Source organism: Lissotriton helveticus, chromosome 3_2 (genome assembly GCF_964261635.1).
Source record: "Lissotriton helveticus chromosome 3_2, aLisHel1.1, whole genome shotgun sequence".
Lineage (NCBI taxonomy): Eukaryota > Metazoa > Chordata > Amphibia > Caudata > Salamandridae > Lissotriton > Lissotriton helveticus.
This window is the reverse complement of record NC_136062.1, coordinates 1,671,418-1,697,008: the sequence shown is the minus strand read 5'-3', so window position 1 is coordinate 1,697,008 and position 25,591 is coordinate 1,671,418. Positions and strand designations below refer to the sequence as shown.

Genomic DNA, 25,591 nt, shown 5'->3' with positions numbered 1-25,591 from the left:
CGCCCAGAACCCACCAACCGACCCCACCTGCCCTGACGCCGCAGCCTGCAACCTCAGACAGTGGATCGATGACTGCGCCAACACCCTCGCCCCACTCAGGAGACCATCCAACAACAACGCCAGCAGGAGAGCCACCTGGTTCACCGACGACCTCCTGACCTCCAAACGTGCCTGCCGCAAGCTGAAGAAAAAATGGCTCCACAAACGAACGCCAGAAAACCACGCAGCCCACAAGGACGCCGCCCGCAGACATCACCACCTTATAAGACTAGCCAAGTGATCCTCCTTCAAAGACCGCCTGGATAACAACGCACATGACAGCAAAGAGCTCTTCCGCATCGTGAAAGAACTCTCCAAACCCGACGCCAGCGCCAACGACATCCCCCCTCACAAGAACTGTGCGACTCACTGGCCATCTTCTTCCACCGCATGATCGCTGACATCCACAACAGCTTCAACTCCACGACCGCACCAACGATGCACGACCCCACCACCCCCGCGATCACCAACAGCACCAACCACCTGACCTCCTGGACCAACACCACCGACGACGAGACACGCAAGATCAAGAACTCCATCCACTCAGGATCTCTGTCAGACCCCTGCCCACACAGTGTATTCAACAAAGCAGACGCGGCCATCGCACTCCAACTACGGAAGGTCATCAACATCTCCTTCGAAAAAGCAACATTTCCGGAAAGCTGGAAGCACGCCGAAATCAACGCCCTCCTCAAAAAGCCCAAGGCGGACCCCAAGGACCTCAAGAACTTCCGACCCATCTCCCTGCTCCCGTTCCAGGCAAAAGTCATCGAGAAAATCGTCAACATTCAACTGACCCGCCACCTCGAAGACAACAACATCCTGGACCCATCCCAATCCGGATTCAGACGAAACCACAGCACGAGACAGCCCTCATCGCCGCCACAGACGACATCAGACACCAACGGGACAACGGCGAAACAACAGCCCTCATCCTCCTGGACCTGTCAGCCGCATTCGACACGCACCCTAAAGGCGCGCCTCCAAGAAGCCGGAATCCAAGAGAAGGCCCTTGACTGGACCACGTCCTTCCTCTCCGGCAGAACCCAGAGCGTCCGCCTCCCACACTTCTGTTCAGAAGCCACCAACATCATCTGCGGCGTCCCCCAGGGCTCATCCCTCAGCCCGACGCTGTTCAACATCTACATGGCCCCCCTTGCACAAGTTGCCCGCCACCACAACCTCAACATCATCTCCTACGCCGACGACACCCAGCTCATCCTCTCCCTTACCAAGGAACCCCACACTGCCAAAACCAACATTCACGAGGGCATGAAGGCCATCGCCGACTGGATGAAGAGCAGCCGTCTGAAACTGAACTCGAACAAGACGGAGGTCCTCATCCTCGGACCAACCCCCACAGCCTGGGACGACTCCTGGTGGCCGACCGCGCTAGGGACAGCACCGACACCAACTGACCACGCACGCAACCTAGAATTCATCCTCGACTCCTCCCTCTCCATGTCCAAACAAGTCAACGCCGTCTCCTCCTCCTGCTACAACACCCTACCCTTGCTCCACCGGATCTACAAATGGATCCCGACCGAAACAAGAAGAACGGTGACACAGGCCCTCGTCAGCAGCAGACTGGACTACGGCAACGCACTCTACGCAGGAATCCCAGCCAAACACCAACGGCGGCTACAACGCATCCAAAACGCCTCCGCCCAACTGATCGTCAACGCCCCCCGCCGCAGCCACATCACCCCCCTCCTGAGAGACCTGCACTGGCTCCCCATCGACAAGAGAATCACCTTCAAGCTCCTCACCCACGCACACAAGGCACTCCACAACGCCAGACCAGCCTACCTGAACAGAAGACTCAGCTTCTACACCCCCACCCGCCAGCTCTGCTCTGCCAGCCTCGCCCTCGCAGATGTCCCCCGCATCCAACGCACGACCGGCGGCGGCAGATCCTTCTCTTACCTCGCCGCCAAAACCTGGAACACCCTCCCTACCCACCTACGTCAGACCCAAGACCTACTCGCCTTCAGAAAACTCCTCAAGACCTGGCTCTTCGAGCAGTAGCGGCATCCCCCCCCCCCCTCAGCGCCTTGAGACCATCACGGGTAAGTAGCGCGCTTTACAAGTACCTTGATTGATTGATTGATGTATTAAAGCAGCAGAGGGCGACAGAGCTGCAAGGACTGCTGCATGTATTGGAGGGAGCAGAGACAGAGCTGCAAGGGTTAGAAGAATTGTGAGAAGCCCAGTCTGTGACAGAGCTGCAGATAATGTGTGCATTAGGACCCAGACTCTCACAGAACTGCATGCAGGCTTCGGGCCTGTATCAAAGGGAGTGCTTAGAATTTCTGGGGTCTGTGACAGAGATGCAGTGCTGTGTGTTACAAGGGTTAGACGCTGAAAAAGCTTCAACGTTGGGGCATGTTTTGGAAGTATTGAATGAGGCGGAGCCTTACACCTGAAGGGCTGGGGCTAGGATTACAAGGGGTATAGGACCTGCTGCACACCCATAGCGCTAGGGTATGCATTACCAGCATGGGCATGCATTGGAAGGGGCGGAGCCTGTGACGACGCTGCTGTGTGTATTCAGAATCAGACTCCATAAAAGGTTGGTGCAGGGCTTGGGTATGTATCAGAGCAGAACCTTTGACAGAGTTGTGAAGAAGCTTGAGGCCCTGGTCGAGCTCTGGGACATGTATAAGAGGGAACCTATAGTCGGTGGACTTTGTGGGAGGAGGGATATCCCTTTAATTAAGCCAAACTCCTGCACAGGAGAGAAGAGCGCGTCAATTGTTGCCCCATAGCAGTCTGTACCCCAGCTCCCGCACGTTCCAAAAAAACAAGAGAAAAATAGCGTCAGGCCTCTTTCTGTTGAGCCCACGATATCACCAGACTCCTTCTCCAATGCCCATTTTTCTTATGGGGTTGCTGATGAGTGTGTAGTACCAATTAATTTAACGTTACTTATGCCTTCAGACCAATCATTGGTACATGTATCTCGGTGGTCATTTTTGTCTCATTTAATGTTGCTTTTCGTCTTTGTCTGGCCTTTTCTCAAGGTCTTGATGCAGCTGATGATCACTGGACGCTTCTCGGGTTAGTAACTGTTTACCACAGGGGTTCCAGAAACTGTGTTACTATTTCACCGCTTAAGTGACAGAGTCCCCTGTTTGGGGCTTACCTCTCCAGGGCTAGCGAGGTCGAACAGTCAAGACTTAACCCAAGAGGTGACTCAAGGCCAGGAACTGGGCCATAATATGTGACTCATTCAAGTAACCCTGGTTAAGGGTCAGTGTTCATCCAGAGCTATAGTTCAGAAAGTATATAGACTTTTTGCCTAACGTATAGAACAAAGCAAACAAAAATGTTATTGCACCTTGTGGGCAAATATAAGACTGAAATGGTGATCTAGTTTTGGGATCTCAAGTGCAACTGAAGCAATAACATTGAGCCCTAGGGCCAGTTTCTTTTTTAAGGAAACTTGATCATAAGCGACTTGTAGCGGCATGAAACGATTCCATGTTGGGGGGCGTGGCTTGGACGCCGATGGGGATGGTGGCGTGAGCTCGTAGCTCCGCGCCTGATCCCGCAATTCTCCTGACTAACCTCGCCTAGGGGCCGCTTGCGGCACTGGCACTCTGTTCGGAGCACCGAGGGCGAAGCTGGAGCACACTTTTGAAGAAGCGGAGACCCGAACGGCGTGTGGAGAGCCGAGTTCGGGGCTGGCGGTGCAGCGGTCTATGGGCAAAATGTCGGCAGCCCCGAGCCGGGGAAAATGAAAGCAGAGAGGCGAAGCGAAATGAGGGGATAAAAATGGCGGACAGCGGCTGGAGAGGTGAGCGGAGGAGAGCATACGCCCCGTAACGGACAACACCCGAGGCTAGGGAAGAGTGGAACCTCCCGTTGCCTCGAAGGACGACGATCGCTGGTGTGACGCCTGATGCCTGTGATGGCGGCCGTGTGGGGAAGACCTCCTTATCCGAGTGCGATCTGAGGCGGCCGCTATTGAGGAGGGCCGGATAGCGGAAAGCTGAAGCGGGGCTACGAGGAGGAGCGCCGACCCTGGGACTGCGCAGGTGTGGGATTGTCTGGAGCCGCCGATCACAGCCCATGGGCGACCGGTAGCACCGCGCCGAGGCCCTGGTAAATCCTCGCGCCCCTGTGCAGCGCAGTGGCCCACGGGGGTGACTATAAACTTGAATGGAGGGAAGGCGCTGAGGGACCCACCCCCGATGAACACAGTGACACGGGCTGGCGCCCAATAACGTGATCGGCAACCGGGAGCGACTCTCCGGCGTGGCATAGTCGGACCGTTGAAATCGCAGGCACCTGGATCAAGGGAGGGGGACGGGGCCCGGGAACCACACGGAGCTGCTCCCTGAACGACAGTGAACTCTCACTACCTGGTGCTGGCACGCCTAATTGGATCTCCCGCAGTTGCATGGCAATTACAGTGCAACGGTACGGGGCCTCTTCGAACAGTGCATCTGAGGGGTGCGGTGAACACACTGGAGGGGCCTGTCAGACAGGAGGAGGCTCACGAGCCGTTGACTTCCTGCTGGAGTGAGGTGGTGAACTCTTTGGCGGTGCTCGTTGTCCCACCGGCAGAGGTTGCCTCTGATCAGGGACAGCCATTTTGTGTCCGAAGGTGGAGCCCCCGACTTGCGGGCGCCTTGAAGGTCCTCTCGACCCACTACTAGGTCCCAACGGCAAACAGCGTGCTGTGGTGGAGAGGCCAGGGCTGGAGCGAGGAACAGCGTACGAAGTAAGGGAGTAGGCCTGACCTACGGGCACACAGGACGATTGACAGGTGATTGCCCATCTGAAGGCGGAGCGGGGGAGGACGCGGTGGCTTCCGGACAGTTCCATCTCCGGGAGTGGTAACTGCAAATCAAAGCATATACTCAGAGGAACACCGCTCTGGCAATCGAAAGAAGACCGGGCGACCCATCCGGAGACATACAGGACACGGTGATTTTGGCGCTCAAGATGGCCGCGAATGGTCGTGAACTGAAAATGAGACAGGGGCAAGATCAGGCGAACGGGCCGGTGACAGACCATAAGGCTTAAACCGACCTAGAGGGTTCGGCGCAGAAGCAGAGACTGAACAAAAGGTTGGATGGAATACTAGAGGCTATCACAGCAACTAAGGAGTCCCTACATCAGGATATTGCACAGGTCGCCACGGGCCTGGGCCTCTTGAGGGCGGATCACGCTAAGTTAACAGATAGGGTGAAAGAAAACGAGCTACTGCTCCAGGAACTCAAGCCTGCGGTGGTAACAGCGGAACATAAGCTAAACGATATACTCGATCGCTTGACGGCACTGGAGAAGAGAGCAGAAGATTCCGAAAGCCGAACTAGGAGGAACAACGTACGGGTCGTAGGTTTACTGGAAAAAGTTGAAGGGAGTGACGCGGTTGCCTATATGGAGAATTGGTTCAAGACAGTTGTGGCCCCAGAGGGCCTATCCCCCTTCTTTTCTTTGGAACGGGCGCATAGGGTTCCAGCTCGGCCGCCTTTGCAGGGCCGCCCGCCACGGCCGGTGGTGGTAAAGGTACTACACTTCAAGGACAGGGACCTGCTAATACAAAGAGCGCGTTCGACAGGTCCTTTCCAGGTGGATAACAGCCCGGTCACGATCTTTGCGGACTACACACAGGAGGTCTAAAAGCATAGAGCCTCTTATTTAGCTGTGAAAAAAGAACTAAGAGATGAGGGAATACAGTATTCCTTACTCTTTCCAGCTAAGCTGCGAGTGATCATGGACGGTTCGACCCATTTTTTTCAGACTCCCGACGAAGCTTGGACCTGGCTTGAGTTGTACAGAGCTGGGACGGACCGCAGAGGTAGAGGAGAGAGAGAGAGGCAGAAACCTACCCAGGTACGAAAGTCACAACGCATCCGCAAGCGAAACAAACTTAAGAGGGCGATGCAGGATAATCAAATGGCGGCGGACAAGAAGGGGGCTCTGGCAGCAACTGCAGTGATAACGGGCTCGCAACGAGAAGAGCAGTCGGTGGGATCAGAGTCTGACGGAGAAGAAGAAAAGTCTGGGGGAGACATCTCGGACGTGGACGGCGCTGGTGGACCACTAGTCACCCCCCCAAACGGCAGACGGGCTCTTTAATGAGTGATGATTTCGGATGTTGTCCACGTTGACTAACTATGTTGGGATTGTTGACCCTGGTGCTCTGCAGGGCAGAAGGTACTGTGATGATCTATTATATGGGATCATGGGTGTTGGGTGAGGGCTTGGTCTGCCCCCGGTTGGCCCTAGGTCGTCCTCCCATTGCCCTTAAGGCCATCTGTAGTGGCTACTACAGAATAGAAGATTGGGTGTTATATTTGATGTTTGGATGGGGACTGATGATGTGTTATTAGGTCCTGTTCTGGGGGGGGGATGTGGGAGTTTTTGTGGGTGATTGTAAGGGGGTTCTGGCTGAGGGGTTGTGCTGAAATGATGTGGGCGATCAAGAGATACTGGTGGGGTGGTTGAATGTTGCCTATAATGGGGACGTTACCTAATTTGAAATGTCTAACATGGAACGTCCGTGGTCTTCGGACTATGTCACGGCGCTATAAGGTGCATGCATATCTGGTGAGGCGTGGTATCCAGATAGCGCTATTGCAAGAGACTCATTTAACCAAACAGGAATGCATTGCCTTACAGAGGAGATGGCATGGCCAGGTATTTGGCACATCCTATTCGGCGTTTGCAAGGGGAGCGTTGGTGTGGGTAAGAGCGGGAGTCCCTTTTCAGGCCACGAACCATGTGGTAGACCCTGAAGGTCGATATGTAGTGGTAGAGGGGAGGTTGTACGGCCGTGATGTGGTTTTATGCAGTGTGTACGCTCCCAACACGGATCAGGCTCACTTTTATGAAGGGTTATCTGGTTCGTTGGCTCATTTTCTGGCCGGTCCCATAATACTCGGGGGGGACTTTAACTCCATTACGGAGGTATTGCTAGATAGATCACACCCGCCACTGGCAGACTCCCCGGTGCGCAGATTGGCTACGTACAGGAATGATTGGCAAGAGAAGTGGGGCCTTATTGATGTGTGGTGAGAGCAACATACTTATTCTAGGGACTACTCATTTTTCTCGGCACTACACGCTCTACATGTGCGGATAGATTCTGTATTGTGCAGTGGTCCGTTGGCCGCCATGATAACATACATGGAGTATTTAGCCAGGACCATCTCAGATCATAATCCCCTGTTGGTATCTGTTCAATGGCAGCGAGTGAGATCAGCGGTCCCCACATGGAGGTTGCGGCCTGACACCCTGGAGGACCAGGTGGTCAGCGATACTGTCCGCCAGGGCATTGAGTGTTATTTTGTCGAGAATGAGGGTACAGCCACTTCTAGGTCAGTAGAATGGGTTGCTATGAAGGTGGTGGTGAGGGGCCTCTGCATGGGGAGGTTTTCGAATGAGAGAACGACAGTCCTGGCTGATTTGGAGAAAGCGGAGGGTGTATTGAGGGACTTAGAACGGCAAAGGCCAGAATGTCCGGAATTGCAGGCCAGGCTACAGGAAGCGAGGGAGTTGGTTGCATAGGAAACGGAACGATTGCGGTGTTATGATTATAAGTTGTATGTCACCAAGGTACATGCGGAAAGGGACAAGGTGGGTACGCTGCTGGCGAAACTAGCTAACCCAGAACCTAGAGGGAGCCCAATCATGAGTTTAAGGGTGGTGACGGGAGAGGTGGTTTACTCGCAGCCCGAAATCCAGTCGTGCTTCTTGAATTATTACTCAACTCTATATGAAAGTCAGTTGGAGGCCGACGCCTATGAGATTGACACTTACCTGGCGGGCGTTCGGCTCCCGGCGCTAGATGAAGATAATGCGAAGGAATTGGGAGGTGACATTACGATATCAGAGATTAGGGTAGCCATTAAACAGATGGCTAGGAACAAGACGCCGGGGGTTGATGGTCTACCAATTGAATTCTATGCCAAATATACAGATGTCTTGGCACCCAAGCTGCTAGAAGTATATTCCGAAGCCCTGGAGAAGGGATGCCTGCCCCGATCAATGAGGGAGGCGCTGGTGGTCCCGCTGCTGAAACCTGGCAGAGAGGCTACAGATGTTACGTCATATAGACCGCTGTCTATGCTGACGGTGGACTATTAAATCCTAAGTAGCATCTTGGCCACTAGACTGTTGCCGCACATGACGACTCTCATACACACGGACCAGGCGGGGTTCATTCTCACTAGGAACACCTCCATTAATATTCGCCGTTTGATACGAGTGTTGGAGAGCCAACTGGAACCAGAGAAAAAACCAGCGGTGCTGACGGTTGATATCGAGAAAGCCTTCGATAGCCTAGAATGGGTGTACCTTGATTTGGCTTAGGTGAAAGATTCGGATGCTGGACGAGAGTTCTCTACTCTTCTGCGATGGCTAGGGTGAAACTGGGATCTGTGATATCCTCTGATTATCAGGTGCGTAGAGGGACGAGACAGGGATGCTTGCTATCTCCTCTGTTATTCGCATTGGCAATGGAGCCGCTGGCGGCCCAGGCGCGGATAGGGGTGATGTACAATGGGATTGGCAATGGTGGTGGGCTTCACCACATATCATTGTATGCGGACGATTTGTTGCTGTACTTGGAGGATACGGGAGTGGCGCTGGAAGGCGCAGTTGCGATGTTATCAAGCTTTGGGAAACTGTTGGGCCTTAAGGTAAATTGGAACAAAACGTGTGTTTTTCCGTTGCGGAAGGATGTGCCTTACCCGCCACTAACAGTGGATGTTGTATGGGAAGGTACTTGCTTTACTTATTTAGGGGTCCGCATATATCACGAGGCTCTGGATATGCTGGAAGGTAATGTGGGACGTTGCATTAGGGCCTTGAGGGGCTGCATGACTTTCTGGGCATCTCTCCCGCTCTCGGTGCAGGGCCGGGTGGCACTGCTAAAGATGGTGGCCTTGCCCAGGCTGCTCTACTACTTATTGCCGGTGTAGATCCCCCAACGGTTTTTTAAAGAACTGAGGACGATGATTATTGACTTTCTCTGGGGCCGTGGGAGGCGTAGGGTGGCACTGAACACACTGATGAGACCCAAGCTTGAAGGGGGGATGGCGGTCCCTGACTTTGAGTTGTACTACCTGGCGGCACAGTTACAGGTGCTAACCCAACACATCGCTAATGAGTTCAGGGGACCGGATCAAGATAGAGGGACGGGCATTCAAAGACATATCTTATCGTACATAATCATGCAGCAGAAACTAGAGTTGAGAGGCTTGACCATGGAGGAGAGGACACTGCAGCTATGTTGGCATAGGAGCTTAAAGAGAGCGAAGGCAGTGCGCCCATATGCACCGGAGATCCCTCTGGGGATGCTGACGGTGCTGCCACATGGAGGAGACTGGTCTCCTTTATTGGAATGGGAGGACTTGGGCCTTCAGGTGGTGGGAGACCTGTATATTGATGGGGTTTTGGTCCCCTTCAGAGCACTTCAGGAGCAGTTTGGACTACCTCATGGGAGTTACCTGTTGCATGCGGCGATAGTGGCAGCAATGCAGAAACACTGGAGAGGGGGATTAGCGGAGCCCGAAATGACTATGGCCTGTCAGTATGTGGTAATGGCTGCGGGTACGATCAAGGCGGTTACTTGCCTCCACTCTAGAATGTTGCAGGAGGGCTGGGCTGCGGTTGACACATAGATTGGTACAAGACGGACGTTTAGGAGTCCTAACACGGGTAGATTATGGAGTGTGACTGCAAGGTGCGGATTGTGTTGCTGATGGTATTGCTCACCACTGGTGAGATGCTGTATTCGGATGGGGGTACAAGGGAGGGGGTTTGTTTTGGAGTTACAAGAAAAGCAGATACCAAATTGTGTCGTTGACTGGATACCTCTATGAGGTGGCTTCCTGGACATCATATAAGGACTGGACACGTACGCCGCCCGGCCTCCGGGATGTGGGCTGAATGGCTGTGTGAAATTTTGTTCTGGAACTTTGTCTTTTGGTGCTCAGGGGCGGGAAGGTCGCCTAATTTAATGTTTTGTTTATAAATCTGCAATAAAAACATATTTTAAAAAAAAAACGAAAAATGAAACGATTCCATGTTGTGTGCACCAACACTTCGCGATTTGGGCATAATCGCCACAAAGCAGTCGGTTCTGGCTTGCTTTAACAGAAAAGAAGACGTCTTTATGAAGTATAACATCTCCTAGATGCAGAGCATGAGGAACATTAATTCCGCTTAATTGTAGTCAATTTGATATATATTCTTTTTTTCCTATTTTATTGTATGGTATGCAAAATGGGTGCATGAACTTGCAGTGTAATGATTTATCACACCCTGTGGCAGGAATTGCAATTTATCAAACAAGTTTAAGACCCTTATAAATTCATTTAAACAGCTAGGGCAAACCAAATGGAAAATAACTATTTGCGTGGAAACTCTAATTTAGTATGCATTAACTCGCCCGGGACTGTTTTAAGTGTAAGTTTTGTATTGTTTTGTTTTATTTAACTAACATTAGACATCTCAATTGATACTCTAGTTCAGTGGTTCTTAACCTTTTGACTTCTGTGGACTCCCACTGAGTCATTATTGGAATCCAGGGGCCCCAACCTACGCAGATTGAATAATTTGGCGTTTTTTTATAATTTCCAATTTTACTTTATTTATATTCACTTTATGACTCTGGTAATATTATTTAGGTTTCTAAGCAGTAGTGGACCCCCACGAGGAGGAGTTGCGTGCCTCCTGGGACCGCAGATTAAGAACCGCTAATCTAGTATATTCACATGCAGTTCATTAACCTATCATCTAGTGGGTGAGCCCCTGATGGCACCTTATTGGCTAACGTGTTTAAATGCTTGACTCATTGTGGCATCGACCCACAGCGCTCTAGACCCTAGGAACCACCGTCCGATTGTTTGTTCTGGTTCAGAAGCACAATTGACATTGGAGGCCACAAATTAGCAGACACTGCATCTTCTTTATGGACTACAGCAGTTTCAAGATCCGCTTTGTAAATTTTAAAACAGATGTGTAAGGACAGAGACTCAAATTTTTTAGGTTGAGCCTAGCACAGTGCACATGCGCTACTCTAGGTAAACGACCTCTTGGAATCACTCTGGACTTTGCACATACTCGTGCGTATGTTTTTTAGCATTCTTTCTATTGTGCTTTGCGTGTGTCTTTCTAAAAAGACAGCACCAATTGGGCAAAGGCGGGTGCATGTCCCAACTTTCCCAGGAAATGTATCCGCCCATGGCTTGCGATTACGAGCAGGGGCACCATCTGATCGGGGTCATGTCACCATCTGTTTTCAATTAGTTTGTTCGCAGTGCTGCCGTGCTCACTCGCGGCGCTTCTCTTTTGCGCCATTCTCTCTCACGCCATGCACACGCACAGCCCTGCCAATGCACTGTTATGCTGTTTCTTTGGGGGATTCGTTATAGATTATCTTATGTTTTGGCCTTACACAACAGTGACCTCACAGGGAACTAACATGTGCGAGGAGTTTACTTCTTGTTTTGGGCCAGTACCAGAAAACAGCTATAACATGATTATGCCTGTCCAAGCTCCTGGCTCCTTAGCCGCTTGAGTTCCATAAGCCACTGAGGCCTCACTGCAGCAGCCGAGCCTCGGTGCTTGAGCACTCCCAGCCTAGCACAGGCCGTTAATACCATTAGACCAGTCCCATAGTGTCATGCGGATGACCCACAGAAACACTGCCATCAATGTCTGCCCACTACTGATAATGGTCTCCCTTACTCAGTTTTGCATTTATCTGACCCTTGACCTCGATCTGTTGTGCTTTGTATCCTCACCCTGCCACCCCTTCTCCAAATGTCACCCCCCTTTTCTTCTTGCCCACTCCACTCAGGGACCCCCTCCATCCCATGCTCCTCACCATTACTCCTTCTCTCCCCCATCTTGTGCCCTGTGTCTGAAAGCACTCTGACGTGCACTGCGATCCAACATGGCTGCATAATTAGGAATTGGAAAAAATAAAAACGTACAACTTGAGTTGCAATAGCCAAATTATCAGTTGTTCATCTCACACAGCTGTCTCAGTGGTGCTTTTCTGTTGCCGTTCATATTTTTAACCCATACGCTGTCATGCTAAGCCCGTTGCTGTTGACTTATAGAAGGAAGAAGTCAGCAGAATCGTGTTTTGACAGTGGCGGCCGAGGCAGAGGTGGCAAGGCCTCTGCTTACACACACTGCCCCCTTCTTCCAGGCAAGAGCTTTAAGTGGCTCATGGAGTCCTTCCTCTGCTCCCACTCCCAGCTGCTCTGCAGGCACAGAGGAGGCTGCACGTTCACACTCAATGCACACAAATACGCTGCAGTTGCCCGTCTCACAAGGCACATACAATAATATAAAACATAACTAAAATCTTATAACATCCCAAAGGCGAGACCTATTGGCTATGCCAATGCTTGTTTCTTCTGTGGTGGTTTGTTTCTGGTACTGCGCCCTGACACTGTTTCAAAAGGAGTGTTACTCTAATTAGGATGAATGAAAACGATAGTATTTAATGTCACTATGCAGTAGTAGTTAGAAAAATCTCAAGTGACCTTTTTAGACTGAAATAAGTGTAAAATCTGTTTCTAGAAATTGGCTTAACCAGAACCGGTGTTCTTCTATGCAAACTTATTCTGCTTGCACTCAAAGACCCTGCAATCAGTGAGTACCTCTGAGCGTCTACAGGTCAGGGCCAGTAACCTGTCCGAGATTAACTTCAGACAATGGCCCTGCATTAAAGAATGCACTCCAGTGCTGCCGTGGCTTTGCCCCAAACCCCAGCACATCCGCACTTTTTTGGCCACCATATTCCTAACTCCTCCAAGACCTGGGATTTCTTTCTCTCTGCTGGTCAGCACCCTAGCAGACTTAGGACGTCATTTCCGCACATCAGTGCGAATGGTACAACAGGAATTGTGATCCTGCATTAGCAACAACGGAAATAACTCAGCATGGCTGTCAGTATATACTTAAAGACATGGCCCTCAAAAGCCACCCAACTTTGAAGTAGACATACGTTTCTGCCCCCTAGCTGCTACTATCCTCTCCTCTGGCTCATGGCTACCTATGGACTGTTTATCAATTACACAACTGCTTATGCTACATCTTCTTCTAGTCCCTAATTTTAAAACCATGCCGATGAGTAGTAAGCCGATTTTTGGTCAATTTGCAAATCATCATACTTTTTCCTTTTAAGGGGTCCTTGTATCACCCCAGTGGGATGTCAGTAGTAAGATGGCGATATAATGTAAAAACTGGGATGCAAACTTTTAATATTGGTGACGTAAATCCAGAGTACTACAATGACACGTCCCGTTTACTAGTAAGAAAGACCAGATACAAGAACATACAAAAAGTACAAACACTGGCACGGCGGAATGGTCAAACTCATAAAAAGATATCGTTAGTACATTAAAGCCAGACACATCTAATAATCTAAAGGTGGTCTGTAGCGAAGCTCTTTAAATTGTGCACTCAAGCAGACAAACATGGACATAAATTCAAATCCCATTATTCAAAAAGAGAGCAGTCAAAGGCCACTGTCGGAGCACAGAGAGCTACCAGAAGAGGAAAGTTTGTAGACTACCGTGTCGAAGAAACCGAGATTGCCCATTTGACTGGCCTGTTCTTCAGTGGTGTGATGCCACCTCAGTGAGCTGCACATCACTGCTCATACATGCCCATTCACAGCATCCTCGGCCTTCTGTCACAGAGGGCAGAAAGTAAGACAAAGGAGAGGGAGGGGTTAGGAAATCATTGCGTTTGGCAGCACGCAGTACTTCAGCTGCCCCCACCATAAGGCTCCGGTCGCAAGACTGACAGCGAGAAAGATATCTGCAGGGCGACTCGGTTATCCGATGCGGCTATGTAGCAGCTGGGGTGAGATGATCCTGCCTGAGTCTTCCCGCCGCCACCCCCGGCTCTCATCCCTCCCATCGCATTAGCCAATTAAGCACACAGAAGAGTGCTGCTGGTGTGGCTGATTGTATTATTTCATTACTAGCAAGGGGAACATTCACTGTCTGAAGGAGGATAAGCATGGAAGCCTAGCTGAAACGGCCAAAGCCAGACACTTGTGCAAGATTTCACAAGTGTTGCTTCAGGTCCTACCTGGCACTGTCCTCTGGAAGCCATAATTTTTCATCAGTCCAAGAAATACCATGAGAGCTGGATGGGACACGGTATATGTAGCAGCTGTCTGAAGACAGAAAGAGAGGACGGACTAATGCATGTATTTTAGGAGCCATGTTCAACCCTGCATTTCCAGCACAATCCCATAAAAATGTTTCATAAGAAACAGATGCTGGCTTTCAGTAAAAAACAAGTAACATGGCGGTGTTGTGTAGCATTTTAGGATCCAAGCGTAAGTTACAGATTCATGCCCTTATATAGGTACAATTCACATTGCCCTTATATAGGCATAGGAATCATAACCGTATTTAGATATAACCCATCCAGTCCAAATACAGGCATGGCTACTTCCACTAGTTCCAAAAAGCCACAACAATTTCTTGGAAAACTCGGCTTCAGCAGTCAGGGACATCCCCTTTCTTGAATATTGATTTGACCTAGAAATCATGGCGTTTTCAAAGAACTACCATTCCCTTGGGGTTCTTTGGTGACATTATTATGTTCGACCTTACGTCACACCAGAAACCTTCAAGGTATAAATATGCCTACACTTGCCCTAGCAAACAACGGTGGTTTGGAGCAGTTCGATCATCTACTTGCCCGACGCAGCTCGCTACAGCAAGTGCCGAAGGAAGCCGACCCTCCAACTGACGCACTGACAGAGAAGCTGTCCTTTCTCTTGCTGAGAATCCAGCTCCAGTGTTTACAAGCTCCCCTTGCGGGGTGTTGGGAAATCAAGTCCTGAGAGACAGAGAGCTGCCAGGCCTCCTTCATTCTAAAACCAAGGTACGGAGCTGATTAGACCCTAAGAGAAATCTTGGATAGATTCTTGGCAAAAAGAAACTAAACCTATGCTACACCATACTTACTTCTTCCCTTGTACTAGACTTAGGTTAGGTACATTGGGGTAGGCGTATTTTAGAAGCACCAGTTGAGTACATTTAGCTTTGTTATTTATGTATGTATTTAATGGCTTAGAAACCATACCATGCTTTTACAGTATTATTTTATAATACTCTTCTTACTGTACGCATTATACTTTGCAACCATTATTACGATTGTAGCAGTTAATTTGTTTTGCATGAGAAAGAAGACTATTCAATAAATCCTTTTATTGAAAACACCCGTCTCTCTATTTCTCTGCACCTCTGATGAAACGAAGCATGCACGATTGACTGAGTAAAACATCTATCTATTGTTTCCACGACTCTGGAGATACGTTTTATCTTGGGTAAACAAAGTTTTCATGTTTATGCGGTTGTCAGAAACTAATCCCTTCTTGTTTATTTGAGAACGTTTCTAGTGACCTCTGAGCTAGCTGGCACTCACAATTAAGTCTATTATATTCGATAGAGACCTAGTCGACCTAAGTCCTACATCAAATCCATAGAATATGTTATTCCAATGCGCAGAGACTATTGGAAATATAGGAACTACACTACAGCGGGAGGGATGAGGGGCAGGATGGGAGCCCCAGGCACAAGGGGAATCAGGAGGGGCATGCAGCGACATGTGAAGATATGGGAGGGAAAGATTTCTGCATTAAAATGCAAACAATTACGGGTGCTGAGCTGAACATAGGCAGGCAAACAGTAAAAGGAGCAGTAAACCATGAAAAAAATAGCCCCCCAAGAAACAGACAAGCAACTATAGCGTAATGATGCTCCCTCCTTGGGAGGAACGGAAGAGAAAAAGGAGGGACAAAGAGGCAGGACTGACCACTAAACAGCATGGATTTTTAAAGGACAGTGAAACAAACAAATTAAAGCAGGGGGTGGCTTTAAGCACACAAGAGAAGATACAAAAGATATTGAACGCTTGACCTAAAAAAGCATTGGGAGAGCCAAAGGGATATTGACTTTGACAATGCTTGTTTACAATTCATTCATTTGTTCTAAAACTTTTTAGCCCAGATTGAACCACATCATCTTGAAAATATTGATCTGATTGCTCTACTTCACCACACTTTCTTCACTACCTCAGATCTACGTCATTTGCGAAACCTGAAACTTATAAAAGAAAACATCAGAACCATAATGGAAAATGTTTGCTTGCAAAGCCATTGCCTTTCCATATCCCCTTATACACTCTGAAAATGATTTAGGTGTGTTTTTTCTGGATATGCTTCTTCACTTACAAAAGTCCAGGCAATCTCTTATTATTTTTATCTACAGCTTGATTGTTTTATGTCATATAATTGGGTACCATTTATGCCAGATACATTTTGAATATAAGTTACTAGAGACGGTGGTTAGTGCATGTTTACAGATTTGTGACTACCCCGACAGTTACAACTCTAAAGGTGATCACATTATTTACATTGCATTTCCTTGAATACACCTTTGTCGCTCTCCTGTGAACGTCAACTTTCTTACACACATCGTTATCACACATGAAAGAAACAATACAGAGGAGCATGTGTCGTGTATATTTTATTGATGTGTAAATTACAGCATTTTACAGGCATAATTTAAATGTACGCCTGGAAAAACCTTTGAGAGTCTGCTTATTTATTTTCTTTCTAATGCTTTCACTTTGCATATTTTGTCTTACGCCATTAAAAATATTGGCCGTAACAGAAAAGATTTGGAACATTAACGTTCATCACAGGATCATTATTGCATATTTTGGTTTAATAAATGTGTGTCATTTAACAAAAACAAAAATATAGTTTTGGGAATATGATACATTAAAAAAAAAGTTCCCTATCCTTTGTTCACGCTCATCCTTCCTTTACTGTTTGGTGGCAGCTCAAAATCACAATAGTGCCCCATAAAAATGTGCTTTTCTTTGCTAGAATTGATGCAGCTACATTCAACCCATTACATGCCCTCGCTCATGTGCAAATGACGTGTATACCTAAATATGCTTAATAAATCACTTTAAACAGCTGATTGACACTCAACCTTAAAAGCAAACTAAATTATATTTCTGATGGAGAATCTTTAAAACCAGTTCATTTATTTTCATTTACAGATTATAAATGGGAACACAGTGAGTGGAGCCCATGCTCTGCTAGCTGTGGAAACTCTGGCACCCAGCTCCGAGAGAGGCATTGTGTAAACGACAGAGGACAGAGAGTGAGCGAGGCCATGTGTGAGCATCTTCAACAGCCGGTTGCCCATCACCAGCCATGCAACGTGCAAGATTGTGATGCAAGGTATGAAGGTCATGTCTTGTGCTGCTCAGTTTCGAGTGTGTGTATAGGTGTATACTGTACACTCACTGAGATTAAGGGTAGTGTCATCTTTTGTGTGGGGGTCACATAATGTGCCATAAAACCTTTGAAGAGTGTGCATGCGTGCGCACGTTTGTGAATATGTGTGTGTGTATATGTATTTCTATAAGACAAAAACAAAGATTAACGGGACGTTATAGTTAAGTTGAAAATGTCAGTTAAAACATACTATTTTAAACTAACTAAACCATTGTAATTCATCACTTAAAGTTATCTCAAGTGACTATAACACGTGCCCTAAAGTAACTATAACTTACACCCCCTCATGCACAGTGCTATTATCAATGATGGGATTTCAAATGCTGCAGTAATGTTATCAATGATGTAATAGAACATAAGTGATGTAATATTTGAGGTAATTAGCAGTGCATGGTGAAGGTGCTGTGAGGCTAGGGGAAGGGGCTTCAAGCCCTCCGCCCCAGCCCTCCTCCCCTAATTGAGATTATTGGCCCAGGAGGAATGGGGTTCCTGGGGACTAATTAAGTCTCTGGGAGGGGGGGCACAGGCCCTATCCCCCTTTATTGATATGAGGCCATAGGGGATTGGGTCACTGGGCCTATTTTAGGCTCAGGGAGGGGGCCTGCGCACCCACCTCTCTTTTATTAAAACGCAGCCCTGTAAAACGGATTCCCCGTGGCTTGAAAAAAGCTCAGGGAGGAGGACAGTGCACCCCACTCTCCATAAACATTACAACTGCCAACCCCCTCTGGCCCTGGCCCACCCTGGAGGGGGCTCATTTTGAAAATGGGCAGGAACCCTCATTTTTATTCTCAGCACTCCGGATTCACGAGACAAGAAAAGAAATTAAGTTATGGGACTACTTCCCCCACCAGGACTGGCGGGGAAGGGTATCTCTACTGTGCCCCTTGTGTGTGTTTTTTCTTTCTGATTCAGGACAGGAAACTGAGTCTCCAAGTCCTGTGTGAGGAAAAATATGTTCCTCAGTAAAAGTTTCCACCAGTGGTGTATGGAGGCAAGCGGCAGTGAACGGCAACAAGCGGCAGTAAGCGGTGTTTGAATCGCGGCACACCTGAGCTGGATCTGCGGTGGGCGGCGGTGTTCGCGCTGCAGTGCTCGCTGCAGGTTCCGGAGACACACGCTGAGAGGAATCACTCCCGGCGGTTTGGCTGCTCCTTGATTTGTTCTCCCTTTACCTTTTGGTCGACCATGCCAGTACTGCAATACTCTCAAAATCAACGAAAACAACGAAGATAGCACAAGAATCCGGTGAGTGCGTGCGGCAGCCAAATCGAGAGCAGGGACATTGACACTGTTTGCGGCAAGGTGCACTGTATGTTTAAAGATTATTTCAAGAAAAAGAGCGACAGCAGGAGGGGATTTCGTACTCTCTCTGTACTCTCTCACTTTTAGGAAATAAGATTCATTTAGAACCGCGAGTTTGTGAGAAATCACCCTGGTGTGGTGGAACGGCGCATATTATCGGTAGTTGTGGGGTAAGAAGCAACTAATCATGCAGCCAAAAACGGGTCGTGTCGAAAAGACCAGGGGCAATGTGGAAGCGCCAGCTGGTACCCGGGCAGCGCTAGCTGGGAAAGGCCGAAAGGAACATGTAGGGGAAGAGCAGCAGGCGGCCATTCTACAAGGAAAGGGCTCTACCCAGGGGGCCCCCAAGTTTCCATTGATCTCTCAAGTGGCCGTTGGCAAGAAACTGGCAACACCATCATTAGCTCTCCTAAGAATGCCCGCAGTTTCTGCAGTCCAAAGTGGCGGCGTTGGCGGAGGCAAGTCGGCTGCCATGACTTCTGAAGAAATCCCTCTGGTGTCAGAAGCTACTGAGAAGGTTCAGATTAATGCTGTAGTTTATAGCGAACCCTCTGTAACAGAGTGAAATGGTGCAATAAGTGATGAAAGGAATGAAGCCACTAGCAGCAAGGAGAGTGAATTTTACTCTATGTCTGAACATTCAGATGCGTCGGAAGACTATGATTACGATCTTCAATTACAGGGAGATGGGTCTCTTAGCAGCCCCCCACCAATGTAACAATGGAAACTTGCACTGTATGGAAGGTGGCCAAGGCGGGGGGGGCTGCTGCTGCTGAAACGGTGGAGCTACCGGAATGGGGTCTCTCCATAGGAGAAAAGATATCTGAGGAATTGGATCTTTCTGATGAGGCAGCTGGGGGCTTGCCGGAGGAAGTACAAGACCAAGTATCACTGGAAGCAATTTATAAATGCATATCTGCTCACAGGAAGGAAACAAAGGCAGAGAATAATAAGACCCACACCGCCTGTGGGAAGTTACAGAATACTGTGAGAAGACTGGCAAAAACATGTAATGACTTCACTGAGCGAATGGCTGAGGCTGAGACTCGCATTTCATCGTTAGAAGACCAGATGTTAGTACAAAATGATCTAGTCGCCGATATGAGGGCTAACAAAGAGGATGTGCATAATAAACTGGTTGACATGGAAAATCGACGTGTATTGGGCGCGCCGGAAGGTTTGGAGGGGCAAGACGTCCGGCAATTTGTAATTGAAATGTTTGCGGAAACACTCCCTGAACTCAAAGAATGGAAATAGACTCAGGAAATACAACAAGCGCATAGATTTCCTTTCTGGCAACAGCTGGCAAGGAATGGACAGGCGGCGCAGTAACCACGGGTGATCTTGATTTCTTTGAACAACTTTTTGGCTAGACAAGCAGTATATAACTTGGTGCGACCTGATAAGAAGAGAACTGGGAAAGGGACACAATTCTTTGTTAGACCTGATTATTACAACTCTACAGTGGAAAAAAGATGGCAGATGCGTCAATTGATAAATCCATTCCAAGCAAAAGGCGTACAAGTGTTCCTATTATAGCCAGCTACTGTTAATAAGGGTCTGACACGCTTTTTTACTTCTGAGGTTGTTGCCAAAGAATCTTTACAATATTTAGGGTGACTAGGAACGATGTTTAGAGAGCATATGCCTGGCATTACTGTAGTTGTAAAATGGGATGGAGAATATTAAAGAGCGATAGTGTGACAGTTCATCTGCATATATAATGACATTTCGGGAAGGGTGAGCACCATGTGTACTAATCACCGAGCATCACAAGGGCGATTGGCCCTAAGGCCTCGATAATAGGGGAAGGTCACGGCAGGTGGGGGCTTTTCTGGGGTAGGTGGCGGGGAAGTGTAAGGGGGCACTTGGGAGTAAGGGGAAGGGTGGGTGGCAGGTAGAGGGAGAAAACTCAGTTCATAGCATGTGTAGTTGGTTTGATGCGCCTTATATAGATATACTGATGTCAGTGAGATATGATGACATTAATGGCAGATAGGAGGTGTGATAGGAGGTTGCGAATATGCACATTTAATGTATGTGGTCTAAATAATGCTCTTAAAAGGAAGCGTGTCGCTGCTGATTTAAAGCGAATAAATCCAGATATTTTGTGTTTGCAAGAGACACACGTCCCCTGGTCTAATAGGAGGCTATTATCTGAGTTGGGCTATACGGTAATTACAGCAACTAGACAGTCTATTATAAACAGGGGAGTGGCGGTTTTAGCGTGATGCGGAATCTCGGGCACGGGTAAGGAAAAGGTCGACAATGTGACGAGGTGGGCCATTACGGAGTGTGTTATAGGGGATACTGAGATAGTTCTCTGTACAGTTTACGGCTCGAATCTGGAAGAGGCAGAGACCCTTGAATTTCTGAATGTTGAATTGGCGTAGGCGGTCTGGGTTTCCCAGAGCTCCGCCGAGATGCCGCCATTGGGAGTTGGGGTTCCACAGGGTTCTGTGTTGAGCCCCACGTTATTTAACATCTTTATGTCCCCTTTGGCGGCCTTGGTGGAGGCGTACGGGGCCCAGATCGTCTCTTATGCCGACGACACGCAACTCCTCTTCACATGCGGGAAAGACCAAGAGTTTGATGGAGAGAGAATCCGGAACTGCCTTGCGCTGGTCTTCGACTGGTTCCAACGGAACAGTCTGAGGGCCAACTCGGGCAAGTCTGAGATTTTATTCTTTGGTTGCGTCGCCGATCCGGATTGGCAGCATTGGTGGCCGTCCGCCATGAATCCTCCTGCTCAGTCCTCCCAGGTTGCCAAAAATTTGGGCGTCAAGCTAGACAACCAGTTGTCGCTGCGATCTCATATTCTTGGCCTGGCCGGCACCTGCTACGGAATCCTGAAGATGCTCCGCAAATTTTTGCCTCTGCTGTCGGAGGAGCACAGGAGGATTACCGTTCAGGCCCTTGTCGGCTCGAGGCTGGATTATGCAAACGCCCTCTTTCTTGGCCTCCCCGATTACCTGGTTCAGCGCCTCCAGGTGGTGCAGAACTCTGCTGCCCGGGCAATTTTCGGTCTTGGCAGACGAGCCCGTGCTTCGAGGTTGCTTCAGACGCTTCATTGGCTCCCTATTAGGAAGCGGATCCAGTTTAAATCCCTGACCCTGATGCATAAAGCTTTGCATGGATCAGGGGCGGGATATCTGCAGCGGAGACTGAACTTTTATCATCCAGTCCGTTCCCTCCGTTCAGAATCCCTCTTTAAAGCTGTGGTCCCACGGGTGAGGAAGGCCCGTGCCGGAGGGCGATCTTTTAGCTGCAGAGCTCCCCAGCTGTGGAATCTGCTTCCACTTTCACTTCGCAGTACTGCCAATTTGCTTCAGTTTAGGAGGGGCCTGAAGACTTGGCTTTTTAATTCTTAGTCTGTTCTTTTATTAAATTGCTTCTTTTTACTTTTTCTTATGTTTTCTGTTTTTAGCTGTGTTGTGTTACTTTTTATGAGCCACTGGTGGAAAAGCGTCGGGACACTCCTCTCGAGTAGCCGTACGCTATATAAAAACTATGTAACATAACATAACATAACATAACATAATGGGGAACCTCGCTGATACTGTCTGGGGATTTTAATATAAATGGGGAAGGCCAGATGTGGGACCCCGAACATGGGAAGTACAGTGGGCGTAAACCAAGAGTGTATAGGGCCCTACAACAACTGTTGCAGAATCATGGGTTAGTAGATAGGTGGGCAGTAGTGAATCAGGGGGATCCAGAGTATACGTTTTATTCATACCCATATAATAAATTTGTTCGGTTAGACTATGTGTTTTTGCCCCGTCCACTCACGATCGGTGCAAGGATGCAAGTATGGCCACGAGTTACGTCGGATCATGGACCCGTCCTAGTAGATCTTATTGGCTTTAGTCTTGCAAGGGAATACAGATTTACTTTCAACAAGAAGCTACTATGTGATTCCGACTATATCAGCCATATTAAAACCTCGGCAAAATCATTTCTTGAGAGCAACAGAGGCTCAGCCACTCAACCAATGGTCTGGGACGCACTGAAAGCTGGATTGGGGGGGAGACACTTAGCTATGGTTGGACTAAGCAAAGGCAACAGAAGGAGCAAATGCGGGTCTATTAGAAGAGCTAAAGGTAGCAGAACGGGAATGTATACAAGTGGTCAGAGACAAGGCAGATCCCAACGCAGCACAAACTAAGACGGCATGCTGTAAGGCTAGGATTAATGGGATATGGTGTCAAGAAATAGCAGCTCAATATAAAGCGTATAAAGAGAAAAGGTACGAATATGGGGAGACAACTGGTCGCTGCTTAGCTCAAAGGCTGCGGGGTAGGCAAGCTGCCCAGAGAATTACAATGGTAGAAGATAGGAAAGGGAGCGTAGTAGAGACTATGGAAGGGATATTGGAGGTGTTCCATTCTTATTATAAAGAGTTTTACACGCAAGACATAGTTCAGCAGGCCAACATAGAACAGTTTTTGCAGACATTAGAATTGACTGGGCTTGGACAAGAAGAACGAGAGGAGCTGGAAACCCTAATAACAATGTTAGAATTGGAGGAATCATTGGGCTCACTATCTTTAGGGAAAGCGACGGGACCAGACAAACTCCCTTTGGAGATATACCGGATAATTTTCTCTATTATAAAAGAAGATATGTTGGCTACATTTTTAGAGGCTCAGGTGGGAAATTCACCACCCTCTTTGGATGATGCCAATATTGTGGTTTTTAAAAAGAAAAATAAGTCTGCGAGGCTCCCTGGGTCATATAGACCCATATCTTTAATAAATGCAGAAGGCAAGCTGTATTAAAAAATTTTAGCAACTAGAATGTCTCATGTCATATCCCCGTTAGTATCCAGGTATCAACATGGTTTTATACCAGGTCGGAGCATGGTTAATCATATACTTATGGTGATCACAACAATAGATTATGCCAGTGTACAGCAAAAGCATATGGTTATAATTTTATTAGACGCTGAAAAAGCGTTCGATCGCGTTTCATGGCCGTTCCTGTGGGCCGTTATGCTAAAGATGGGGTTTGGACCCCGCTATATAACATCTATACAAACTATGTACAAAGGACCTCAGGCTAAAATATGCACTATGGGCAGAGAGTCATCTTATGTAAATATCGCTACGGGAACAAGGCAGGATTGTCTGTGCTCGCCCCTCCTTTTTGCTATCTACATTAACCCAATGTTAATTCTGCTGGAAACAACCAATGAAATACAGTCAATGACACTTGGGCAACATCAAGTGCATGTCCTTGCTTATGCTGATGATATAGCGGTAGTGATGTCTGACCCAGAACAACCGGTAAGAGAAATTGAGAATTTAACTCAGAGATATGGTGAAGTTGCTGGGTATAAATTGAATGTATCTAAAACCCAGATTGTCTGTACTTAAGGACTTTGTCCAGGAGAAGCACGGGTTACACAAGAAGCTAGATATTTGGGCGTTAAAATTAGGAAGTCACTTCAAGAGGTTGTGGATGTTAATTGGGCAGACATAGTATCTTCGGTACGGCGACAATTGGAGCGGGTTGAGTGCTTGCATTTGTCAATTGTAGGGAGATGCAATGTGCTCAAAATGTGTATACTTCCTAGGGAAATGTACTATTTTAGGACTGTCCCACTTGAGCTCACACGCCCTCAATTGTTACAGTTGCAATCCCTTGCTGATAGGTTTATTTGGGGTCAGAAGAAACCTCGCCGGGCTTCGAAGTATATGACGCTACCATTAGAGCGTGGGGGATGGGCAGTACCGAATTTTACATTCTATTATTTAGTTTGCCTCCTGCAAAACATGCAGTATTTGGTGATCGGAGCGGAAGTACAACATACAGAAGCGCCTAATATATATCAAATGTTGATGGGGACTCAGGTTAGTGAGGCTTTACTTACGTTTTTTGAACATAGCTATTTTAAGAGGACGCGGTTTAAATTTTTTAGCACAGCATATAAAGCCTGGAAGACAACACGCAAATTGGTATCGATCGGTCGTATAAATCATTATACACCTTTAAATGTTATAGAATTATTCCCTGCTATATTTTGGGATGGATAGATGGCGTGAGAAGGGGATTCGATATTTAGGAGATCGGTATAATGGTGGGATAATGGCCTCTTTTACAGAATTAGCTGAACAGTATAATTTAGCTAAACATGACTTCTTTAAATTTTTACAAATTCGTGACTACTTAACTAAACATTGCAGATATGTAGCAGTAACACCCTATGTGTTAATAGAGGCAGTAAAAAAAAGAGCTAGGATTGGGACATTATATGGTATATTGACAGAGACTTTATGTGATGATATAGAGAGACATGATGTGAAGTGGATTGAAAGATTTGGGACTACAGGAACATATGTGCAACAATCAATCAATACTGCAGCTAAAGTCATGTTGACAGCTAACCTGCGCACCCAACATTATAAAACTTTGTTCAACTTATATCACACCCCTGTTAAAATGTAGAAGTGGGGGGGACCCCACGATGGGAAATGTTATAGATGTCAGATGGAGAATGCTGATATTGTACATTTTTTTTGATTGCATAGGATTAAATCAGTTTCGAGAGGATATATCGCAGTTTTTGACTCATATTACAGGGGTTAATGTGTGTATCTCTAGAGAGGTGATGCTTACAGGAGTGGGTGAAGGGACGCAGCTAACTCAGGCATGTTACCCATTTAAATATCTTATGTTTATGGAAGCTGCAGTTGCTCGACTGTGCGTTGCTTCTGTGTGGATTCAACCTGAAGCACCATCGTTTGAAATGTGGCGTGCAAAGTTACAACAAATTTAATTTGGAATATAGGCTGTACAGTATTAAATCGGTGAAGAAAAAAAAGCTGGGGGCTCAAATTTGGGGGCCTATGTTGCAACACATGGACATATCACTGTGAATAACAACAAACCTCCTATATATTTAATGTTTTCTTTTTGTTGTATAAA

At 47.8% G+C, this 25,591-nt stretch overlaps 1 protein-coding gene across 1 annotated transcript in view; it reads left to right on the top strand.

Moving 5' to 3' along the window:
• The window catches only part of ADAMTSL3 (ADAMTS like 3), a 2,298,702-nt gene that overhangs the window by 2,238,655 nt on the left and 34,456 nt on the right, over window positions 1–25,591 (top strand). Inside the window, exon 27 of the mRNA XM_078684728.1 lies at window positions 17,116–17,299. Within this exon, the coding sequence (XP_078540854.1) occupies window positions 17,116–17,299 (184 nt within the window). The remainder of the gene's footprint in view (window positions 1–17,115; window positions 17,300–25,591) is intronic.